The sequence below is a fragment of the Ceratotherium simum genome, chromosome 13 (genome assembly GCF_057802395.1).
Source record: "Ceratotherium simum simum isolate JZ-2026a chromosome 13, ASM5780239v1, whole genome shotgun sequence".
In the NCBI taxonomy this organism is placed as follows: domain Eukaryota; kingdom Metazoa; phylum Chordata; class Mammalia; order Perissodactyla; family Rhinocerotidae; genus Ceratotherium; species Ceratotherium simum.
Window position 1 is genome coordinate 10,667,393 of NC_141912.1, and position 24,703 is coordinate 10,692,095.

The 24,703-nt window shown below is 42.0% G+C and overlaps 2 protein-coding genes across 2 annotated transcripts in view; one reads left to right on the forward strand and one right to left on the reverse strand.

Moving 5' to 3' along the window:
* Positions 1–951: 951 nt before the first annotated feature.
* Positions 952–7,486, reverse strand: GCM2 (GCM transcription factor 2). Its single transcript, XM_004432123.2, has 5 exons — positions 7,397–7,486; positions 3,628–3,880; positions 3,385–3,497; positions 2,835–2,960; positions 952–1,887 (listed from the first exon to the last, which is right to left on the reverse strand). The coding sequence occupies exons 1-5, from the start codon at positions 7,484–7,486 to the stop codon at positions 952–954; spliced, it is 1,518 nt and encodes a 505-aa protein (XP_004432180.1).
* An 11,339-nt stretch (positions 7,487–18,825) lies between these two features.
* SYCP2L (synaptonemal complex protein 2 like) overlaps positions 18,826–24,703 on the forward strand; it is a 94,238-nt gene continuing 88,360 nt past the window's right edge. The window contains exons 1-4 of the mRNA XM_087437845.1: positions 18,826–18,930; positions 19,343–19,367; positions 24,155–24,240; positions 24,353–24,441. Coding sequence (XP_087293971.1) covers positions 18,826–18,930; positions 19,343–19,367; positions 24,155–24,240; positions 24,353–24,441 — 305 coding nt within the window. The remainder of the gene's footprint in view (positions 18,931–19,342; positions 19,368–24,154; positions 24,241–24,352; positions 24,442–24,703) is intronic.

Genomic DNA, 24,703 nt, shown 5'->3' on the forward strand with positions numbered 1-24,703 from the left:
CATGTTTTAATTTATTATAATAACTGTTTCCCAGGTCATGATATGAACGATATTTTTTTCCTATTTCTATGTTGAAATAACCCATGCATCAGCTACATTACCTTCAAATGTCTTTATTACATTCAATTGATCAACATTATCAACTACTTTTATGAGGAGCAACAAAGGAACAGTAAAGCTATATTTGAATAAAACATCTCAATTCTAATTTTGAAACTTAATCAGACAAAATATATGTTAGTACAATAATAATCCATTATGTACACATCATCATTGTTGGGCTATCTCTGTTATGAAAACATTCGTCAATGTTAAGAAAAGGTATTCAGCTGATACTGGAAAACAAAATTCTCTTAAAAACAATTGCCTGTTGTCATTGCAATATTGCAGATTTTTTAAAAAGCTGTAGATTATATACTTTGGACATAAAATGATCAAAATTACTTCCCGAAGCTATTTTAACAAGTTGTAAACGCTAGATAAAAATCTTATAAAATGACTCAGGAGACAAGCTTGTAAAGATTTCTTCCTGAGGCTATTTTGATAACTTCTAAGGGCCAAATAAAGATTTGTGAAATTCCCTAATATGGTCTAATAGGAAAAGGCTTAGAATGAGAACGAGGATTCTTGACTTCTGCTCCAGCTAACAAGTTAAATGGACTTAGCTCGTTAATCTTCATGGTCTCCAGTCCGCTTATTTGCTGGTTTGGGACAGCCACGTTCCAGACCTAATTCTCTGTACTGTAGTGGGTTTTAAAATGCTGTGTGAAATTTCCCTATACTATCTAAACATTTCCAACCCATAATTTCCTCAGCTGACCAACATTTTTACTATGTATATGTATATATATATATATCTTTGCATATGAGATGAATCTCCAACTCTTGTTGCCATTCCATGTTTCGCTGCCTGCATGGACACCAGTATTATGTCATGCCCAGGAGTGTTGTTCAAAAGTCTTCATTGTCACAGCTAAAGAACGGACTAACTCTATCTGCATAACTGATGGCAGACCCCAGTCCAGATGGACACACTTCCCAAGTCTCTGCTCCATCTGTCCTGGAGGGAGCTGACTCTTGAGGAAAAGCCAAATTGGGTCTGATGGCCCTGCAGTCTCCTGGAATTTTCAAAGGCAGTGACCCTGCTGGAGAGGCTGCCCTAGCAACTGCAGCTGGAAGGTCCAACGCTTCCGGATAGAGGGACATTGGGGTGTTTTCAGAAGCGTAGTTACAGCTCGATAGGCTAACTTCCCGCACGTTGTCACAGTATTTCAGAGCAGGGGGCTGGTAGGCCTGGTAGGACACTTTGGTGGTGGTGGTGATCACGGTCTGTAGGGCTGGGGCACCTGGTGGGGGAGACGTGAGGTACCTGCAGGGAAGCTCGGGGTTATAATAAGGGCGAGTGGCCATGGCCTGGAACTGTCCATGGTCAGTCCTCTCCCCAAGGCCAGGTTTTCCAAGAGCTGGTTTCCAGCCGTGTTGTTTACTGCTGAAATCAAAGCTTCTCTCGAAGCTGCTGTATGAGTTGACATTATAATGTAACGCACTCAGATGAACCCAATCTGTGTCATTAGGGAAATTGCTGGAATCTTTATAAAGGGTGGGATATGGGCTCGAATTTGTATAAGCAGGGCCTGCCAATTCATAGCTGCAGGGTGGCCTAGGCAAGTAGACTCTTGGGTTTGGATATTTCTGTAAGGGTGGCACCATGTCTCCCTGAAAGGTGGCTAGGTCACAGGCGGCTTTGTAAGCATCAGAGTTTGGAAAGGAAAAGCAAGTCTGCTCTGGAACAGGGAAGCCAGAGTCAGCAATTATATCAAACTCTTCTGGATTTTCCAGGGGAGGTATGCTGTTGAAATGTCCACTGTTGTCTTGACTCTCTCCTGCCTAAAAAATGATACAAATTTTTATCTGTAAATAAAAATGTAAATTGCACGGGTGCCCTCACCTGTAAGAGTAGCCAACCAACCAAATAAAAACAAACTTCCCGTTGGTGAGTTCTGTGTTATGGGCACTCTCCTGCTCAGGTACATAATTTGGGCACGTGGTCCAGGGGTTGCTTAGCTTGAGTTTGCTCAGGCATGAATTCCCTGATGCTGAATGAGGAGGGTCCATGGTAGCCAGGCAGGTCAGGTCTGAGTGGCAGATGGTCCCCCAATACTATGTTCATAATAGCAGAGACTCAGGAGCCCAACACAGACCTGGCTTTCAAATCCTGACTCTGTCCCTCATGAATTGAACAAGTTACTTAACGTCTCTGAGCCTCATATTCCTCATTCAAAAATGGGGCTCAATGGTAGAAACCTCCTCTTGAGGCTTTTGTGACCATTTCTTGTGTGAAACTCAGGCCCCATGTGTCTGGCACATAGAAAGTGCTTAAACAATGTCAGTTTCTCTTATCCTCAGACTAACACTCTGCCTACTTGGCATACTTTGGTTGAAAAGCCAAACTGGATCAAGTTGCCCAAAGAAATTTTATCTGTTCTATGTAAATAATGTAAAAGACCCTCTCAAGGATGCACCCTTCACTCACTGTAGGTACGCACGTATTTCTTTCTTTATGACCACTGGATAATTGCCTTGTATCAGGATGTCAGCACACATCCTCGCTATATCATTGACTGCAGAGATAGTTTGCTTTTTTGTAAGAAGAATAAGGGATTAGAAATTCTATCCAAAATGTTGATTCAATAACATTTTGTTAGAGATATATAATTTTCACATAAAATTAAACCTTTCTAATTAGTGTATGACATTCATATTTCACATAATTCTCAGCGTATTTTGCAATGAAAATGAACACAGACCAGAGTATAATGTCAGCTCCCCATTACCTCCAGTTCGAGAATTCTCTTTTTCTGGGGTTGGTAAAAAGAGGCCATTTGCCTCTTGATGGCACTTCTTCTAGCTTCCGTCTCTGATTTACTCTCTGGTCTTGGGTGATCATGAACTCCTTTGGCCTGCATTAATACAAAAACGAAACATATACGTGTTCCTCTGAAGGAAGCTGGCAATGTTCGTCAAAAATTGATTATGTCTTTCCCGAGATCCCAAGTTGTTTGTTTGTTTCAAAATGACAAGGGAAAAAATTCTTGAACTAATAAAACAGCATCAATAATAAACATCTTAAAAGATTACCTGACAGTCCCTTCACCATATGAAAACAGCTGTCACTGTAACTGGGTTCACTCTCCGGCCCTTAGAGCACAGGGTAGGTGAGCTAATTCCTAGGAGCCTGGGAAGGCCCTGGGAGCCCCAGCATCTCTTTCTGGCCACCAGAGCTGTCTTTGGTTTGGTCCTGAGTTCCTAAGGCACACGGCAGGTGGTTTGGTCCCTACGCCGGATGAAAATATCCATCACAAACTGTGGTGTCCTCCCACCTACCTGGAAAAATATCGCGTTGCCCTCAAGCCGCCAGAAGTTGGTTACAGGGTACCCGCTGTGCCCTCGACAGGGAATCAGTTCCAAAGTAGCTTGGCAGCTGGGGCATGCTTTCTCTGCAAAGCCAGAGGGGAGAAATATTAGTAACAACCCCGACCCCAGATCTTTTTGAAGGAAGAAGGGAAATTAGTTGGGAATAGGGAGCTCTTGACTGCAAGGCCACCCCCACCCCGGCCCCGCGCTCACTCTGCTGCTTCAGCCGCGCCTTGTCGCAGATGGCGGGCCGCAGCCGCAGGCGGGAGCCGTCGGGCAGGACGCAGGCCCGCGCGCACACCACCACGCCCAGGCACGACTTCTTGAGGATGTGGCCGTTGTGGTTGTTGGTGTTGCGCATGGCCCAGCCGCTCAGGTGGCGCTGCGCCTTCTTCTCGTCGCTGCGGTAGATGAAGCGCACGTAGCCGTCGGGCCACTCACAGAAGTGGTCAAAATGGGCTGGCTCCTGGAAGGGCGCACAAAAGGGAGAGCCGGCAAGGTTATCAAGCCCAAACCCGACACGGCAAGCTTTTAATTTTCCCCAAGCGCATTAGAATACAAATTGGTTATTTTTAGATCCAGAAATGTTGTGAAACTCAGAACCTATGGTACCACAAGGTGGCACTCATCCTATGTACAGCCTTTCTGACAACTGGCTAATAATCGATATTTATATGGTGCTTTTCTAAATACTGTACATTTATCAATTCACCTATACTTCATAATACACACAGACAATAAGTACTGTTATTACTCCATTTTACCAAATAGGAAAGGGAGGCCAGAGAGGTTAACTGACTTGCCCAAGGTCACACAGCTAGTAAGACCTGGCTGTAGGATTTGAGCCCTAGCAGTTTGACTCCAGAGTTGTTCTCCTTACCACCATGTTATACTACTTCTTGGTATGTTTAAATGTTGAAAACATTTTCAAATTAAGTAGCAAAGCGCCAGGGCAAAAAGTGTTGGGAATGCTCTATCACTGACATGCGACTGAGCCTGAGTAAATACCTTTACTTCCATCCTGTGCTTTTTCTTCAGAAGCTCTTGGCTCTATCCCAAACCTGTCAGTCACATCAGCAGTGATACCCAGAGCAAGGAATCAGAGAGGCAGGAACAGTTTCCCTCGCTCCTCCCAGCTTAGCTCTCCAAGGTTACCAGGGCATCTGGATGCAGGGCCTACCCATCAAGGTAAACCGAGCATTGGGTGGAGGCCACTGAGCACCGACCTCTCCTCAGAGCAACATGGGTTGTCATTCTGCTCAACAAAGAGCCACGTGGCTGAAATAACAACTGATATCTAAAATAGTGAGCGCTGCCTTACTATTCACGTTTGGTGGTCTTTGTCCATATTATGCATTATTTATACTGCAATGTCTTTCTTGTATGTAAGTTTAATACAAAATTACCCTTTACCGAGCACTTATGCTTTACCAGGTACTCTCTAGGGCAGGGGTCGGCAAACTAGGGACTGTGCGCGAAATCCAGCCGGCCACTTGTTTTAGTACAGCCCACAAGCTAAGAACGATTTTTATATTTTTTAATGGTTAGGGGGAAAAAAAATCAAAAGAATGATATGTTGTGACCTGAAAATTATATAAAATTCAAATTTCAGCATCCATAAATAAAGTTGCATTGGGACACGGCCTCGTACATCCATCTACATATTGTCCATGGCTGTTTTCACACTACAATACAGAATTGAATATTTGGGACAGAGACAGTGTGGCCCACAAAGCCATATTATGCAGTATTTGTAATCCTCACAACATCCTTGCATGATGGGCATCCTTACTCTTATTTAATAGATAAGGAAGGGGAAGTTAGATAACTTTCTATAGTGGCATAGCTGGGATTGAGACAGAAGATCTGGGGCAGCCAGGCCCCACTGGCGTTACTGGTAAGAAAGAGGCTCAGCAGAGTATTTTCACAGTGATAAGCCATTTGCAACTTCTCCCCCACCCCCCACCCCAGGAAAATGCAATCCAACATTTGCAAAGCAAAACTATTCTCAGTTGGACAATTCAGACCTGTGTACATCATTAGTATTGTACATTTCAACAGTAATAGGTAAATGGGCAATTTTGTTTCCAAAACCACAGGGATCTTGGTAAAATCATTATTATTACTAGGAGGCACTATTTATCTTTTCTTGGAAATATTATAATTGACATAAATTAATATGCTGACAAGGTAAGTCACAAATGAAATATACAATAACGTACTATTAACTCTAAGTTTACATTAAATGCAAATATCTTTGTTTTTAAAGTGAACATTTCAATTTAAGGACTTTAGTAACAAATAGACAATTTTCCAGAAGAGAGTATTCCTTTCACACTCCCCTGTAAGGGTACAGACTAGGCCCCCATGTCTCACATCAGCTACCAAAGTAGTGACACTAAAAATGAAGCCACAGAGACTGTATATTTAAATCAAAACAAGCATGGAGGACTCCAGGTGCAGGTTTCATTTGCTCTCATGTGATGGCACATGCGAGCACACACACACAGACGAGCATGCCCACACCGAACGAGACAGGAGACCTGGCTGAGAGTTTAAGATTGTTATCTAGTTCCACCACTTGATGACAGGTGAGCAGCCTGAGACTAAGGCAAATTCAGGAACTCTCTCAAGGTCAAACAGCCAGTACAGCTTTTCTGCTTCAGTTAGCCAGAGCAGGGCAAGGAGCCTGTTTCCCCAGTTCCCTTTCCATATCCCAGTGCACCTGCCCCTCGAGAGGCTGCACACACTCTCTGCTTCAGAACCAGTCTCCCGAAGGAAAAATAACTCACATTTGCATGGAAGCCTAGAAAATGCTTGAGAGAGGAGCCATCTGTCCATTATTTGGATGTGGCTCTTTTCTAAAATGCAAGATTTAGGTTTTTTCCCATGACGATTTATGTGGACTGAAGTCAGTGAGGAGGAGTAGACCTTGCTGTACTGTGGCCCACTTGCACAAAAATGACACAGTGTGACTCTAAAGTAGGCAGACTTGAAAACAAACAAACTTAATACAAATATGTACATTTTAAAAGGCCCTGGTCTCTTTGAGAGGCTACACAACCTTGCTAATGAACTGCTATCTGTCTGGCATCCATATGGCACATGGCAGATGCTGAATAAATGCCAAGTCTCATCCCTGTGCCACAACATGGCCGGAAGTCCACCTTTGCAAATGTAGAGAGGCCACGCCCACTCTCCCGCCGCCTACACCCAGGACTTTCAAGTCACTTCTCAGTTTTTGCCCCAAACCAGTATGACCAAAGTGCCCTGCTCATTCCCTGGACTTGGTTCCAAACCACTTTGTTCCATTAAAACAAAACAAAACAAAACAAAATCATCCTAAAAGGACGGCGATTTCCTTGTCTTTAGAGAAGTAAGTTCAGAAGTTACATCCAAAATCCGGATTCCGGAGGCTCTCTGGGCGTGTACGGTCTGGTTAGCACGACTGTGGAGCCTTCTAGGAGCCGCGCTTCATCCAGGCAGCCGTGGGCGTCTGATTAAATTGCGTAAGCCGCGCTATTTGTTTAAGATTCGGGTCACTGCGATTTACAGTCCTATCTCAGCTTTGCTGCGTGAGAAGCAGTGGTATCTACATTCCTGGAGATTTTCCCCTACCTTTCTCATGGATTTCAAAGAACGGATAAGGAGAGAATCACCTGATTTCTACCTTGGTTAAAAGAGAGTGAGGGATGAGGCGTCCTGCTCCCGCCAGACGACGGGGAACTCGGAGCCTGATAGTTCCTGCTGCTGTCGGTGTGTTTTCAGACCAGCGCAAGGAAAGAGCGGGGAGAATACACATCTCTAAACCCAACTCTGCCATTTGTGGAGTCCCTTTACATTTGAGGGCTCTCAGCAACGTGTGTTTGTGTTTGTAGAAGGGGAAGTGGGGAAGCCTGTCCACAGTCTCTGCAAGAACTTGAATGCCATCGCCCTTCTTTGGATGGACAGCGCCAGGCGCGCGCACGCCGGTTTCACGCACCTGAGGCATCTGCGGGTCGTTGATGTCCCAACTAAGCTTCATCCCGTAGGAGCACGCACAGTCCGCCTTGTGCCCCGCTTCCGCCGGCATCTGCCCCACCTCGCTCGCGCTCTCCGCCAAGGATCCTGGAAGACAGAAGAAAAAACCTAGAGGTCTACAGGGTGATTTTTTTCCTCTTTAAAAAGAAAGTGGAGAGAGAGAGAGAGAGACTGAGACAGAGAGAGACAGAGACAGAGAGAGAGAATAATTATTTAGAACTCCAGAAGGAGTTAAGGAATCAGGCCGAGCCCTGTTCTCGGCCACGGTCCTGAAAGATCCCCACTCAGACCGCAGCGTTTATAAAGACACACCTCCTCCTGCCCCGCCTTTCCTCGTTCCCTCGACGGCTCCCAAGCTCCAGGCATCAGCAGGGCCGGTCACCCCCTTCCAGAAAGAACTAGGAACGCAGGGGAAGCTAGACGTGAGCCCTTGGGATGACTGGAAACTGAAGACAAGATGTCAAGGGGCGAAGGAGGGGTTGGGGAGGTTGGAATGTCTCATTTTAGTTAAAAATCTTTTTTTTTTTTTTTTTTTCCTGTAACCTCGCCGCGCAGTTTCAGATTGGGGTTAGATGCAGGCTTTTGAAATCAGGACTTTCCAGCAAAGTCTCCGTAGAGCTAACGCCCAATTCCCGGACAGAGCGGGACCCACCCGTAGGACCCTCGGTCGCCGCGGGCCCCTGTCTGAGTAACTGCGCCCACGCCGACTAGCTTGGGGCCAGCCCTCTCTGGGCCTCTGCTCCCGGGGCTTTTGCTGTAGCTGTTGTGCGTGTCTGGGAGTCTGTGCTCATTTTTTGTTTTTCCTTTTGTGTGTGTGTGGGGCGGGGGGTGGGAGTGACATCCGAGGGGATGCCAAAGGTGCGCTCACGCTCCCGGGGCTGCGGAGGGATCGTGGGAAGAGATTCCGGGAAAGTGAACTCGGAGAAGGGAGGGAGATGAGTTAGGGGTGGGAGGAGATGAGCGCATAAGACCCCACAGAACCCGTAGCTCTCTCTCCCGCCTAGGCTCTCTCTGGGCCTCAGTTTCCTTATCTGTTTAAACGAGGGGCTGGGGCTCAGTGAGTTCTCAGTCGCCGTCCACCTGAAACAAGCTTTTTAAAAAATCGTCTTTATTAGTGTTGTCGTGGAAATATCACACAAAATCGTATTTACCCCCATTCCATCTGAGGAGGCTTTCTGGAGACCGGACCAGTCAGCCGGGTGAAGCGGCTAGCACGCTGTGGGCTCCGCAGGGCTGAGTCCAATCCTTCTTCACCTGTGCATCTGCCTCGTTGGGGGGATTCCGGTACCTGGAGGCGCCCAATAAAAGAAATCGATTGAAGCGACTTAAGTCGCTCTTTAGCCACCCTGGGCGGCGAGAGAAGATGGGTTTCTGGAATTTATTCCCTGCGCTTTTGTTCTGCAAGAGGCACATTTTGGTTCTCAGCCCTAGCCAGAGAAGAGCGGGCCCGTGAAGGCGGATCACTGTTAGAGGAGGATGCTGCGAACCTGCATCCCTCCCAAGCCCGAGGTTGGCGCACTCTAGACCTTGGCTTCGCCGAGCGCGCGCCGGGCGCACGGACTGATGCTGCGTGGGACCTGGCCTGCAAGGCGCCCAGGCCAGCGCTTCTTGCAGGAGGATTAGTCTGCTATTTTGGCGAAAGGATCAAAAAAGCAGATGAGCCTTAAACCCACAACCTGTGCTAAACGATCTCAGGAGGCGGACGTCATCCACGCTCCAGGTCCTCTTGCCTCCGGGTCAACTGCACAGTCAGGCTTCTTAGAAAAGTCAACCCAATAGTGAAGTGCGTTTCAGAGCCGCCAGCCATTGGCAGCCGACCAGCGCAGAACTCTCATGACGGGAAATGCCAGCTTTGGGCAGTTCCACAGATTTTCTTCTTTCTCTAGTTTACAGCTGGGATTTTCCTCCCAAGCAGAGGCGAAAAGCCTACGCAGGAGAATGAATTTTTTATCCCCCAGCTTCCCCTCCCCCAAAGTTCTCTTCTGAAAGGTTGCTCAGAGTTTCCGATTAAAATCACGCTCACATAGTTGCCACTAAGTTCTGGGAGGAAACGGAGAGAGGTGTCCGCTCTTCGCCTCTTAGTTTCATCCACAGACTTTCATCGTATTAACCGATTGCGGAAGGTCCTGGCAACTCCTCTCATTCAGTTGTTTTTTGTGTTGTTTTGATTTCCAAACGTTAAAATTATTGTTGGTTCTTTTTTTTTTTTTTGTAAGATCAGCCCTGAGCTAACATCCGATGCCAATCCGCCTCTTTTTTTTTTTTTTTTTTTTCGCTGAGGAAGGTTGGCCCTGAGCTAACATCCATGCCCATCTTCCTCCATTTTATATGGGACACCGCCACAGCGTGGCTTTGACAAGCGGTGCATCTGTGCGTGCCCGGGATCCCAGCCTGCAAACCCCGGACCGCCGAAGCCCAGTGCGCCGCACTTAACCGCCTGCGCCAGCGGCCGGCCCTCATTTTTTTTTTTTCACAAATGGATATTTCGTTAATTGTGATAGTTTAAGATGATGTATATTTTTTAATGTTTTAATGTAACAAAAAATAATTTTAAATCACCTCTGAGAATGCATAGAAATTAATTTCTGGTCTTATTGTAAACCTTGTTAGAATATTTCCTGTCTCTATAATTTTGGATTGTTCCTAGAGATTCCTTACCATTCAAAAATATAAATAAATACAATTTTTTAATGTTAAAGCCAAATCAATTAATCATATACTTTTTCCTAAATGGATTCTGGTGTCTGAAGAAATATCATAGAGTCTCCACCATATTTAGTTTGAGAAGAATTAGAATATATATTCCAAGTTGCCCTAATATTATGTCTTGGTAAAACATGTTAGTAAAAGATGCTAATCAAAGCGAAAATATAGCAAAATAAAAATAAATCAATGGGGTGGTTGTCTATTAAGTTATCTTTAATTTCTCCTGAAAATTTGAATGCATTAACAGCCATATAGTTTGGAAAGATGTATTTTCCCCAAAAGTCTGAAAACAGTTTATTATACAGTTTTTCTCTAATAGTAAGAAAACTTTAATTTTATTATATTATTTATATATTCTTATTTTATTCTCTAAAAGAAAATGTATTTAAACTGTATTTTGATTACTGTTTGTTATTATGCTTCAGTTCTTTCCTGCACTAATATTTGCATTGATTCAGAAAACTTTATTTTCACAGCTGGCTCTTTCTTTTTTATTTTATTTTTTGTGAGGAAGATCAGCCCTGAGCTAACATCCATGCTAATCCTCCTCTTTTTGCTGAGGAAGACTGATCCTGAGCTAACATCTGTTGTCAATCCTCTTTCTTTTTTCCCCCAAAGCCCCGGTAGATAGTTGTATGTCATAGCTGCACATCATTCTAGTTGTTGTATGTGGGTTGTGGCCTCAGCATGGCCGGAGAAGCGGTGCATCAGTGCACGCCGTGATCCCAACCAGGCCACCAGTAGCGGAGCACGTGCACTTAACCGCTAAGCCACGCGGCGGGCCCACAGCTGGCTCTTTCTTGATTACTATTTTGATATCATAAAAGCCTATTGCTTCAAAAGCAAAGGAAGAAGGCTTTGAATTGACTAGGTTTAGATTAAAGTAGGTAAATTAATGTGAGTATATTTGCATCATATTTGCCAGGAAATGGATATGAGGAGCTTTGAAATAGGGATCATTTTGGATGGACTGGAGGTGCCTGCACAGTCCTGGGCCCACCAGCAGAGATTCTGGGTTTTTGCGTTGCTGTGATACCAACAACTTCTGTAAAAGTCATGACATGAAATACCCATCGCATCTAGTTATAATACAAGTTGATTTTTACTAAACGAATGTTTGGATTTGAGGGGTCGTTTTGTTTGTTTGTTAACAAAACGCCAGTTAAACTTATTTTTGCCACTCTGTTCACATAACAGGTCACCTATCGGCAGGCCTAAACCCGGCCATTAGTATACATTCTTGTCGGGTTAAAGGAAGTGGGCAGAAAACAAGCAAACTGGATGGAAATATTCGTTTGCATTGTTTTATTTTGACTGAATATATCGAGGTATTAAAAAAAAAAACCTTCTTTTTTGATATCAGAAATAAACACAAAATTTCAGGTACAAATCTGGTTCCTATGGGGCAAGTTCAGTTTATATCAATAACAACGGACCAAAAAACAGCTCCGCCACTTGCAAAACGTGGAGAGAAAAGTGCTGGCTTCCGCAAAAGGGACAGCTATCAGTTTAGAATTTCGCATATCAAGAATGTTTAAACGACGTTGTTTTCACCCTTTGAGTACTCTCTCTTAAGGTATGTGGGCGTGCGCTTAGGTGGCCTGACCACGATTGCTAGTTACTTGCAAGCGAATCTTGGGTCTCAAACACAAGATTCTAGTAAATTTCAGGGGCGGGGTTCATCGATTAGCGTCCTGGCGAAGATCGGAATCCGAGAGCCGTGGGCTAACGGGCCCTCGCTGCAGCTCATCCCAACCCGCCCGGGCCTCGGGCGGCCAAAGTGCAGGAGGCTGAGCGCGGCGCAGCTGCGTGGCGCGCCGTGGGCCCGGGTGCGCGGCGTCCGGCCGGGAGCCTCGGGATGCAGGCGGTGAGTGACTCCCGGAGGCCCCAGCCTCCTCGCCACGGTTCAAGGAGGTCGCGAGGGCGCGCGGTCTAGGGGGCTCTGAGCACAGAGCGTTGCGTGTTCCGCCAGAGTCTGGCGCGGCTCCAGTCCCAGGCAGCAGAGGGACGGGCCCTTCAGGGGCCCTTTGGGTGCTTCAACCTCCTTAGGTTTGCTTGGCAGCTTTCAGAGAGATAACGAGGCACGATAGAAACCTCTGGTCCCTTGCTAATAAAACTCTCAGGGAAGGGGAAATTAGAGAATTAATGTTTGGAAGGCAATAAGATTGTTCTTTTCAAGTTGCTCGGGATTGTTTCCTCCTTGCTGCGTAAAAAGTGCAATGACATTAACCCACCTGGGCCTGAGATCTATGGTCCCAAGTCCTTGGACTTCTGCTAGCCGCACTGCCAAGGATAAAGCCTAAGAGCCCACGGCCCCAGGGTTGGAGGTGAATTGGTATCGCCAGTGCTTCTACTTTTCATTATTCATTCAACTGAATACCCTGCTGGTGAAAAAAATAAGTCTGGATTTGGGTCTTTGAATTCATCCTATTTTTCATATTTATAAATAAAGATAATATTGTAAAAGATGCTGACGTTTAAGGATTTTGGTCAAGTACATATAGAAGTAAGACTGTTAGAAACCAAGCTAGATTTTCTAAAACTCTTTAGAAGATATATTGAAAAATATTTTTTGTGTATTATATTTTCAATTAAATTAATTGCTGGGATGAAGTGAGCAGATGCAACGCATATGATTTAACAGCATAATGTGTTGTGAAAATCAGGATGGTAGACTCAGGGGTCACTTGCGAAGAAAATGCGTTACAATCCACTACTAAATGTTCTGTAAGTTCTCCTGTGATGGTTGTTGATATTTGATCCTTGAAGTTTCAGTGTAAACCCTAGAGTCGTGTTTAAAATTCACATATGTCAGAAACAAAGCTTAAACTCATGACTGGGCTTGAAAGGCACTTTTAAAAACTTTATTTTACAAGCTCTCATTCTGAAGACTGTTCATTAGTTCAAAGCCTTTCTTCCATTTCATAGTCATCACTATAGAATTTAAATTTATCTATTTTGTGTAACCACTTATTACAGTGATGTTTGCTTTGCTTCTTGTGATAGTTTGTATTTGTCATAGATAGTGCTAAAGAAGGTTGGATAGGGGCCGGCCCCGTGGCTTGGTGGTTAAGTGAGCGCGCTCCACTGCTGGCGACCCGGGTTCGGATACCGGGCTCGCACCGACGTGCTGCTTCTCTGGCCATGCTGAGGCCGCGTCCCACATACAGCAACTAGAAGGATGTGCAGCTATGACACACAACTATCTACTGGGGCTTTGGGGGGAAAAAATAAATAAATAAAATCTTTAAAAAAAAAAAAAAGGTTGGAGAAAGTCTGGTTTTTTTCAGTATCTTACCTGTAATCAATGCCATGAGCAAAAACCATTTGTTCAGCAAAACAGTATGAACCTTTATGTCTTTCGTTTTAATTTTAAAACTTGAAATCCATTTCTTTGAAATAATAATTTTTTAAAAACATCCTTTTATTGTGCACAGGAAAAGGAAGGTCCTTTGCAGTCTGTTAAGGAAGATGGTAGGAGTGGAATGGACCAGGATGCCTTCTACGTAAAGACCAAGTTTGCTCTGTTTTTTCCGTGTGTGTGTGTATGTGTGTATGTGCGCGCGCACGCATGCTCTTTCTAGTTCTGTGTTCCTGGGTCATCAGCACAATTGTTCCTCCACTGCAGACCAAGGCAGAGGGTTTGGATTTATTCTGAGTGTGGAGAAACCAGGCAGAAGTGGGAGCTTCTGAGTCAGAGAATCTGAGTGTGAATCTCAGCTGTGTGATCTTATGCCAGTTCTTAACCTTTCCCAGCCTTGCAAGTATCATCTCCAGATAAAGACTCTAACCTCTCAGGGTGGTGGTGAGGATTAAATGAGAACATCTGCAGAACACTTAGCACGCTTGGCACGAAAAGGCTCACTGTGTGGTAATTCAACAAAGAAAATACTCTGTTTAAATGAAGTAATTTCAAATGCCATCTCCTCATTTAAATCAGTTATAAGAATAAGTGGAATTTTGGGCTGTATATAGTAAAATGCCTCCTTATTAAAATAATATTGTAAAATAATATTGTATATTGTAATTTAGCTTGTAGGATTGGACTGGATTTTTTTAAGCTAAAAAATCATATCATTTATAGTACAGATATTTAAGGAAATGTCTGTTATTCAAGTGAATATTCTTAGAAGTATGTCTTGGCTAATGTTCAAGCAGAAAAGATCAATTTCATTCATTAAATTGTATAAACATGCAAATTCATGGCTTTATTATCTGTAATTATAGCTTCCATTATCTGTAATTATTAGTGTTGAATTCATTTTCTTCCTTCTATAATGATCTCTTATGTCACTTAATGAGTGATAATAGGCTTGAAATTTTTAGTGTATTAGAATTTCTAACATTACTGAGGATAAAGTCTCTTCACTCACAGAAACCTGTAATTCCAGGGTAGTTTTCCTAAGTCAGTGGTTCTCAAACTTTAGCATGAGAATCACCTGAAGGGCCCCACCCCCAGAGTTTCTGATTCCTACAAGCACCAGGTGATGCCTATGCTGCTGGTGGTCCAGGTACCACGTTTTGCTAACTACTGTCTTAAGCCAACAAACTCAGTCATTGGCTATGTGATTATTTACTTTTCAAGATATAACTCTCTAGTCTATATTTACCGTCTGTTATTTCCACACTGAATTATTATCGATAATCATTGTTAGAAATGTTACTATGAAATGAATGTTCTTTGGGAAAAAAAAGTAATTTGCAAACTATCAACTTTCCAGCTTCAATCACTTATTACTGATGCCTTCCATGATAAAGGATTTCAAAAAATAAAAGAATATTTTCAAGAGAGAGAGCGCCACATTCCTCAAAAATATAATCATCTTCTATTACACCATCTTGACAGATCAATAAGCAAGGCAAGTAAGTTGTTTTGTTTTGTGACCAGGATACCAATGTGTAATTATTTGTAAGGCTTTTAACTGAGTATGATCTAATACCTAGGAACTGGATAAAAATGAATTTCAGAATGTTTCACTGTTGCTGAAATGTATTCAGCGGTTCTTCATAGATGGCCTCAAAGAAGAAGAGCCTTTGTTAATTCAACAAGGACTGATCCCAAAGATAAGTGTCATGTTGTGATTTTGTGTGGCTTTGGGTAACTTAAAGAACTAAAGTGGATTCAGTTGCCTAATTAAATTTGATACTTTCTGTTCCTTTGAAATCAAATTTGAAAAGAAATTGGTATAATGCTTATTACTTATGTTCAAACAAAAATTAAGTTCCACATATGTTTCCTGATGTATGTGCTGGGCAGGGCACTTTGGGAGTGTACAGGAATGAGTTAGAAACAGCCCCCTTCTCCACATGACAAAACAATGCAGTAATAACATGTTTTTCTTATTTTAGTGAATTTGATTTGGGAATATAGGATGAGAAGGGAGTAGACTATTCTATACTCCCCTCCTCCCAACAAAGGCTCTATAACTATTTTAATAGACTTTATTAACAAGTTTGGACCTAGATAAATTATCAAATAATTCCCCTTGCTACAACTCACTTTTCCAACTTTCTAAAATCCCAGTCAAATCTGAAAAAAAACAAATGGCGAAAACATTCTTGGCTTATTCTAAGTCACCCCGGCTATGTAGTTCTATTCTGTTTTTTTAATGAACCAGAAGGTAACATTATGAGTGACTTTATCATGGCATCTGGAAGCAAAGCAGAGTTTGCAAAATCTCTTGCTCCAGTTCTCTTGTTTTCATGATGAGATTCTGTAGCCCCTAGACAATTTATTTATTGGTGAGGAGATGGGAGGAGGTAGTGGGGCAGAAGGCTTGATCTGGCTGGTCATAAAATCTTTGATTTACACACCGCCCCGCCCCAGACTCTAGTACCTGAAGTTTGTTAAGACCATAAGAAACGATGAAATCCAGCCATTTGTGACAACATGGATGGACATTGAGGGTATCATGCAAAGTGAAATAAGTCAGAGGGAGAAGGTCAAACACCGTATGATTTCAAACCTCATTAAGTAGTAGATAAGAACAACAACAAACAAACACATAGAGACAGAGATTGGATTCGTGGTTACCAGAGGGGAAGGGGGGAGGGAGGAGGGGGAAGGGGATAATTCGGCACAAGTGTGTGGTGATGGGTTATAGTTAGCATTTGGGTGGTGAACATGATGTAATCTATGCAGAAATAGAAGTATAATGATGTACATCTGAAATTTATACAATGTTATAAACCAATGTTACTGCAATAAACAAAAAATTAAAAAAAAAAAAAAAGACCAGGTTGGATCAAGGAGATCTATCTCTGCCCTTTTTTACTCTAAAATGCCTCTAATTATGGGGCTGCCCTCCAGGAGAGAAAGAGTCAACTCCAGGCTTTCCCTAACTCCTCTCAGGGACTTTATTTTATTTTTTTTTAACAGGCAAAAATGTATTTATTCAGAGCTTGTTATAGCAAAGGAGTCAGCTACCTTCACTTGAGTTTTGGCAGAGACTCAAAGGCAGGCAGAGGAGGAGGAAAGATTAACAGTGGAAAAAGGGAAGGCTTCAGGCAGGGAGGCTGCTGCCCTGGAGAAAGGTGTAGGTGGGCTAACTAGAAGTGGGGCATCTTATGTGGTTGGCTAGGGGTCGTATTTGACTTGCTCTAGTTGGTCCTACGTTGGAAGCAGGGACAAAAATTAGGGGAGCTGTCAGTTATTAATCAAGTCCCACTCAGGGACTTGAAAAGTGTTTGCAGGGGAGATCTAAGGACTGTGCTTATGCAAACTGTATATATTTCAATTTGCATTTAGTCCCACCTAACTCCCTGATATAGTTACTCATGCAGAGAACAGGAAGTAGGGACGAGGGGATAAAACTGCAAACGAAGCGGAGCAGGATATCCCAGGGGTACTGGAGAACCTTAAGCTGATTTTGGGGGGGGGGGAGGTGAGTTGGGGTCTGCCTCAACCTGAATTTCCTCTTTAGATTTAAAAATGCCCTCAAGGCTTAAAGTGTCAGATCAAATTTCCACTGGAGTTTTGAAATCAAATAAGAATTTCCATATTTCACTAGAATTCTAGTTGGTGATGGAAATTTCATAACCATCATTTAGACACATTCTAAAGCATGTAGTAGTATTTCACATAGGTTTTGGCCAAGGAGAACAGATAGATATTATCAAAGTGGATGGGATACTAGACTCTATACTTTTAAAGCCAATTGTGTTTGCAGACTCAACACAAAGTGTGCTGGGAAGTTATTCTCCATAGAATAATAATTTCGTATGGAAAGAAATGTATTTAGTCATATAGGATTAAGCAACTAGTCCTATGCCATATTCTTAATGAGTGGTAGCTATTGCTTCTATAAATAACTATTTCATCTGGTTTCTGGTAATGACACAGCTGTGGGGGCAGTGGTGCATCTGTTAGACCATGTATGATCCTGGCACATAAACGGGTTCAGAGAGTGACTTTCTAGTCTAAGTCTTGATCAAATAATGTGGCATTTCCCCCACTTCTCTATATCTACACTCAACCAATATATTTTGGTGGGCTGGGAGGGGGATGGGATATGGGGGATAAATGAAATGGTGACAAAAATGTATTTAAAGCATAGAATTTTGAGCATGAACATAGAGAGGGAGAAAATATCTCCTTCGCAGTGAGTTCCACTGTACAGCAGGGCGTTTCTTCCCTTGGGCTGTTGGAGAAAAGTTTGCTTCAGGAGGTGAACGATTCAGTCTAATGCAAATATTTGTTTGACTTGAGATAAAGGAAACGTTATTTGGAACGTAGCTCTAAGGCTTGCCGTCCATTAGAGTAACCTGGAGAGCGTTAACAAGCCCTACCTGGTTCCCATCACCAGAGATTCTGATTTACTGGCTCTGCAATGGGTCCCAGGCATCAGGGTGGTTCAGAACTCCCCAGGATTTCCTAATGTGCAGCCAAGGTTGAGAACTGATTGGTTTGTCCATGGTCTTCAGCTGGTGCCTTGGGTTCTTAGCTCTCAAGTGGACAAAATTTCCAGGGCCCCACTTCTGTCAGAGTTGTTCATCACACACTCCACTTACTAATTTTGTATTCAACTGATGATTTCTAACTATGCATGGAGGATTTTTTCTTTTTGTAAGAGAAACCAGGCTCAGCAAAAATGGCCCAAAGATGGCCTTCATTTTATTGAATAGATATGTTCTAGAAGGGTTTATAAAAGTTTATTTTAAATCATACTAATCCTAGCAACTTAATATGAATTTGGATATATGTTCCTATGTTAAAAAAATCTCTAATTAGCTCGAAGCTTTTGGCAGAAGAAAGGCAGCCAGACCTGAGGCATATTTACTGTACTACGCATACTTCTGGAGCACTTTCCAAATTCTGCATCTGCTTTGATAGCTTGTTTTCTACAGATTCCCATATGATAAGAACTTCTCCTATGTTGGGGAGGCTCATTTGTCCTTTAAGCCTTACTCACTAGCCCCTTTATATGGCTTTCTAGCATTGATCCTGGCCAAATCTCCAATTCTTGCTGGTGTCTGAGAACTTATTGCAACTCCGTAGCAGTATCATTCCATCTTGGAGTGTTCTAGATGGGGTCCTCAGCCAGGCTTAATTGAAATGTTATAGAATGAAAAAAGGTCTTTAAAATTATTTTGCTCTAGTGAAAGAATTATCTTCTGAAATTTTATGGAATAGGCTGTAGTTATTCAGTCATAATGGTATCCATTAGTGTTTCTTCTCTTGTGTACATGGTTTCCTGGTTTGAAAGAACAACAGGATTTCTGACCACGGCAGATCTAGCCTCAGACACATCCCTGGTTAATGTTACAGAAGACTTCTTTGACACGGCATTGGTAAGGATGAGGCTGGATGCTTCACTGAGTGGATACCATGGATAATTTGCAGGAATCTTTGAGTTATTTATAAAACTTCTGTTTTTCTGAGGTGTGGGTTTTACTAAAAGACTCCCATATTTTATTATTAGAGTATTATATGAAATAGAAACAAACATTAATATACATAACCAATGTTATAGAAAAATGAAGTGATTTATTTTCATACATACTAATATATCATTCACCTGATTGAGGGTGATTTTAATAAAGTGATTGGAGGTCAAATAGAATTTCTCTAAAAATGTTTTTCTACTGTATTTAAAGTCAATGCCTGCCTGTTAGAGAACTATCAGCATTACTGCATTAATGTTATAGTTTATAATGCTTTTTAAAAATAATACAAGCTTTACTTTTTCCTTCTGTTCATTAGATTATTTCCAGGAGTAGTAGTAAAGGTAAGTGTATTATTTACTACTAATTGGCTATTTACTTTTCATTAATAGAATATTCTGGTATAGAGAAAAGAATATTTGTCTAAGTGATATATAAAAATGAAGTGGGTTTAAATATCATATTTGGATTTGTTGACCATCTTATGGTCATCACATTGTGATGTTGAAAGGAATTTTGTCGTCAAGTATGTCTCGGTGTGCCTGAGATGCATCTTTATTTAGCTGTTCCTATCACCATTTGGCTACTTAGCTCATTTCAGGAATGGAGAACCACTTTTGTCATTACAAACCAGCAAAAGTTTAGCTACTACTGATTGAACTTGGAGCTGATTCACATGCCTTTCTCTGTCTTTTAAGAGTGTAAAAGGTAAAACTTTAGAAAATTTGGAGTTTAGAGCAATGATTTTGTTCCATTTAACTCAAGTTAAAGGTAATTCAACATTTTGAATTATGAAACCATGAATTCAAAGATGTACTTAAAATATTTGAACATTTCAGAAATTGGGACCATCTTAAAATGGGTATGTCCTCTTCTTATTGTCCCTCTTTTAATTTTTCTTTTGAAAAGCTGTTGTTGACACTACATTCTACAATGGGTGGTATCTCGGAATTGAGGGAATTCAGTACTAGAAGCTTAAGTATGCATGGTGCTTAGCTGATTTTTAAAAAAGTTCCCCATAATCTAAGCCAGTGGATCCAGATACTTTCAAGTCAATTTTTTATGAACTTTATAAGTGATAGTTACTGTCTCTAAAATCGGTTGATAGAAAAAAACTACTTTGAATTTTGCTACATTTAAAAATAAGCTTGTCTTTTATTAATTACAGCTGTGTATATACACTGCACATTTGAAAAAATTATGTATGAGAGAGCTTTTATCAGTCTACAGTTGTTGCTTGTCCACATATAGATTCACATAATCCTTGCAATAACACTGTTGCTCCAAATGGAGGAAACACTGCTCTATATGACTGTGTTAGTCAGCTCAGGCTGCCGTAACAAAATACCATGGGCTGAGTGGCTTAAACAACAGAAATTTATTTTCTCACAGTTCTGGACGCTGGAAGTCTGAGATCAGGGTGCCACATGTTGGGTGAGAACTCTCTTCCTGGCTTGCAGACAGCTGTGTTCTCCCTGTGTTCTCACGTGGCAGAGAGCCAGCCAACCCTCTAGCGTCTCATCTTACAAAGGCACTAATCTCATCATGAAGACCCCACCCTCATGACCTCATCTAACCCTAATTGCCTCCCCAAAGGAGCCCATCTCAAATCCATCACATTGAGGTTGGGCTTCGACATATTTGGGAGGACACAATTCCGTCCACAGCAATGGCAGCTGATGCTTGGAGCCCACAGTGACCACCTCAGCGGGGAGTGGCCTCTTTGCAAGTGTTAGGTTTTCACATGTGGCCTCTGACAGTCATTTTGCACAGGAGTTGTTATGCCCAGGCTCTACAGAGCTGAAGTCTAATCTCTCTCTCTGAAGTGCAAGGATATTTTCTTTGACCTCCTTCCCACATCCCCCTGCCACTGATAGAATTATTCCTTCCTTTTTGTGCTAAGATTTATGTCATCTTACTGTATGTGTTCCATTTTTATGTTCTTTGTTTTGTGCTCTGCTATATGGATTTTATTTTCTTTCACAATTTGCTCTTCTGTAGTGATTTGAATGGCTTATATCCTAGTTTTATTCTATTGGTAGTTACTTATAATTTAATGATCGACATCAAAATGATAGCACCTATTTCTTCTTTATATATGACAAGGAATTTAGCATGTTTTTATTCCTCCTCCATCTTCTATCCAGATTTAATTTGGGGTTTTAGGCCCCTATTATGTATCTCTGTAAATAGTATTTGCTGTTTGCCTTGTGTTGAAATCTTATTTACAACAGTTATTTAGGGCTCACTACCAACCTGTTTATGCCACGATGTCCTCATTCTTGAGTTCTTCACTCTGCTTTATCTCCATCTGCTATAATATAGTTTGAAGAGTGTTATTAGAGTGTGCGGGTGGGATGTGGTCAGAACTTTTTATCATTTAAGAATGTCTTTGTGGTTTTTATACAATATAACTCTTGCTTTGCCGATCTTCCCCTCAAAACTCTGTTTCATTGTATTCAATATTAAGTGTTGTGAGCATGCGCACACACCTTTGTTTCTTGTGGCTCCTGATGAGCTATTTTGAAATCAAATCTTACTTTAGCTTAGGAAAATTTATTCTTGGATAATTTTATCAGAGCAGGGTTCCTCAACTTTGGTACTATTGACATTTCGGGCTGGATAATTCTTTGTTTTCGGGGCTGTCTTGTACATTATAGGATGTTTAGCAGTATCTCTGACCTTTACCCACTAGGTACCAATAGCAGTCCCTCCCACTGCCCCAGATGTGACAACCAGAAACATCTCCAGACACTGCTAAGTGCCCCCTGGGTGGGGGCAAAAATCACCTCTAGTTGAAAACCACTGAGTTAAAGTGTTTTTGGTATATGTAACAGAATATCTACTTCAAACAGGCTAAGATGATAAAGATGACTTATTGGCTCAAGGAACTAAAAACTCCAAGGACAGAAAGTTTCAGGAGCTTTTTGGTTGTAGCTATGCTCCATCCTCTGCAGTGCTTTCAATTCTGCCTTCCTCAGAGTCTTGTCTTAGCTCGCAACTTGGTCTCCTTTAATGGTTCCAAGATGGCGGCCAGCAACCAGAGCTTTGTGCTTCCTGGTTCACGTCTAGGGGGAGAAACGTTCACTTTCCTCAACCATCAAACAAAAGCCCTAGCTTTGCTCTGATTGGATAGCCCCCATCAATGAACCAATCACTATGAAAAGAGGAATGGGAGGCCTCTGCATAGTCTAAGCCAATCAGGATCCACCCCTGGAGCTAATCAGTCCCACCCATAGCATAACTGCTACATAACAGAGAAAGGTGGAACGGATGAATGGACTGCACCAGAAAGTGCATTACAGTTATTCTTTCTATTCTGTTCTCTTTGTGAGATTATATATTCATCCGTTGCATCTTTATTGTCTTCATATACATCTTTTTCTCACTCATTTCTTTTCCTGCATTTTGAGAGCAGTTCTTAAGTTTTTCTTGGAAGCCATTGCTTTAACTAATTCTGTTCTCACTGGTTCCAGTGGAGACTTCAATTCTGCCTTCACATCTTTGCTTCCTTGAAACCTGTGGGTAGTGGTGATCTGCCTCTGCTCTCAGATTCATTCCCTATTCTCTCTCTCACTCTACTCTGTATTGCAGAGAACTTTCTTCCCTAGGCTTTCCCTAGGCTGCTTGCTAGGTTTTGCCAATGGCAGGACATTGAAGGAAGGAGGGAGCAAAGAAAATATTTCTCCCCCTCCCTTCTGCTGAGGTACCATCTCTGAGAATGACTGCATAGTTCCTGTGGCTCTGGCCCATTTGTGGTTGTAGCTTTTGTTAGGTGACCTTGATTCTTGGGATCTGGTAATACCACTTCCTCCCTGTGACTTTCTGGGGAGGAAGGTGGGTAGTGGTGGCTACCTATGTCTTTATAACTAATTCCTTGTATTAAATCCCTTCAGATTGAAATATCTAGAATGGCTTCAACTTTCATATTACATATTTCTTTTAATTCTGTGTTCTCTATGTTCATCTAAGACAGTTGCCTTCTCTTGGAAATCTAATTTTTTATTTCATAGAATTCATGTTCTTTTGAGTTTTGAGACAATAAATCAGATACTTTCTAAATTTTTGTTTCCTGAAGTAGGCATTTTTCAAAAGTCAGCTTTTTGCTACCTCTTGACTTACCGTGCTCCTCTGTTTCTTCATAGGGCTGTATCTGTTAGTTTCTGTTTACTACGCTTTAAAGAAAAGATTGAATGATAGCTATTTGCTAATTAACAGGGTGCATAAGTGTCTTGAGGGTCCCCTGCTGCCCACCTGGGACACCTGGACCCTGTTAGAATCTTTCTCTTATGTTTTAAGCTGGCAGGCAAGTTGTTGGAATAGCCCTTAGTCAAATTTCTGGTTTCCAGAGATCATCCAGCGGTATCAATGTGGCTTTTTTGGACTGAAGAGGGATGTTTTTTATTTCTACCATGTGGTTTGGGTTCCTACAATTTCATGAGTTATATGAGGGTTAAAAACTATGCAATATGTGATAAAAAATTCACATATCAAAACTACACATCTGAACCTATCAAAGTGATGCTAGGACCTTGCCATGACTTTTGGCAGTGTACACTACTGCTCTCATTTCATATCTTAACATAATGTTCATAAGTGAAATCATAAATAATTTATTGTTTAAAAAGCATAAAGCATTATCACACACCTTGTCTTTTACTACGTGCTGACGTATAAGTAGCTGTTGCAGTTTCTATGATTTAGTAAAGGCCAATACTAAAAAATTCCTGCTTCTGTTAGCATAAGACCTTATAAAATTTTTATTTTTATAAAATACACAATTGTAAGAAACTCATAGAAACAGTAGGAAACTGTGCAGGAGCTGTCCTTTGCACATTGCTCAGTCTGGACAAAAAATAGCTTTGCTTGAAATGTGATCATCACATACAGTCACACTTTGCATATGCTGCTGTTATTTTCTCCCGTGGGTGTCTATGCGGTGCAAGTCTATGCGGCCTGAGGTATCTATAACTTGAAGCAGGCTTTCATTTGTCCCTTGCCCAGACTATATAATTTCTGAAACATTTACTGCATTCATGGTTTTTTCAGTCTTTGCCCCTTCCTGTAGTGTAGGAGTCTTTTCCTTATTCTTTTGAGCATCAATTTAATTCTTTTAAAATTATGCTTGCAGGGAAAATTCAGATGTTGGGTTCCTTCATATTTACCTTAGGATTTCTGGTGACGGAAAAGACTGTAAATCATTTGATTCAAAGGGAGGTAAGTTGCAAATAACAAAACAGATAACAGTCGCTCTAGAACCTTGGAGAAGGTTGTGCATAGGTCTCCGTTTTGTTTCTTCCCTGTGAATGCCTTCTCTGACTCCAAACAGGCTTTGAAGACTATGAACTGCATTCTGCAGGCTGTACCTCGGGAAGAGAGAAAACAACTCTCCTTGTCAGAAGGCCCGTGTCGTCTTATGTAAGTGACCTTGTACTTGATTATGTGGTGATGTAAGGGCAAAATCTCTCTGGATTGTATGTCTTCAACCTTTGTTCTCCTTAGGCCTGATTGCTTCATTCCCTCCTCCAATAAATGCTTTGTGCACCTACTATGAATCGGGCTCTATGCTAAGCAGTGAAGAAGGACTGAGGAAAAAAGCTAGACTGCTCAGCTCTTATTTTTTAGTAATGTGGGGTTTTGGGGTTTTTTCCCATCACATTTGTGAGGTGGAATGCTTTCT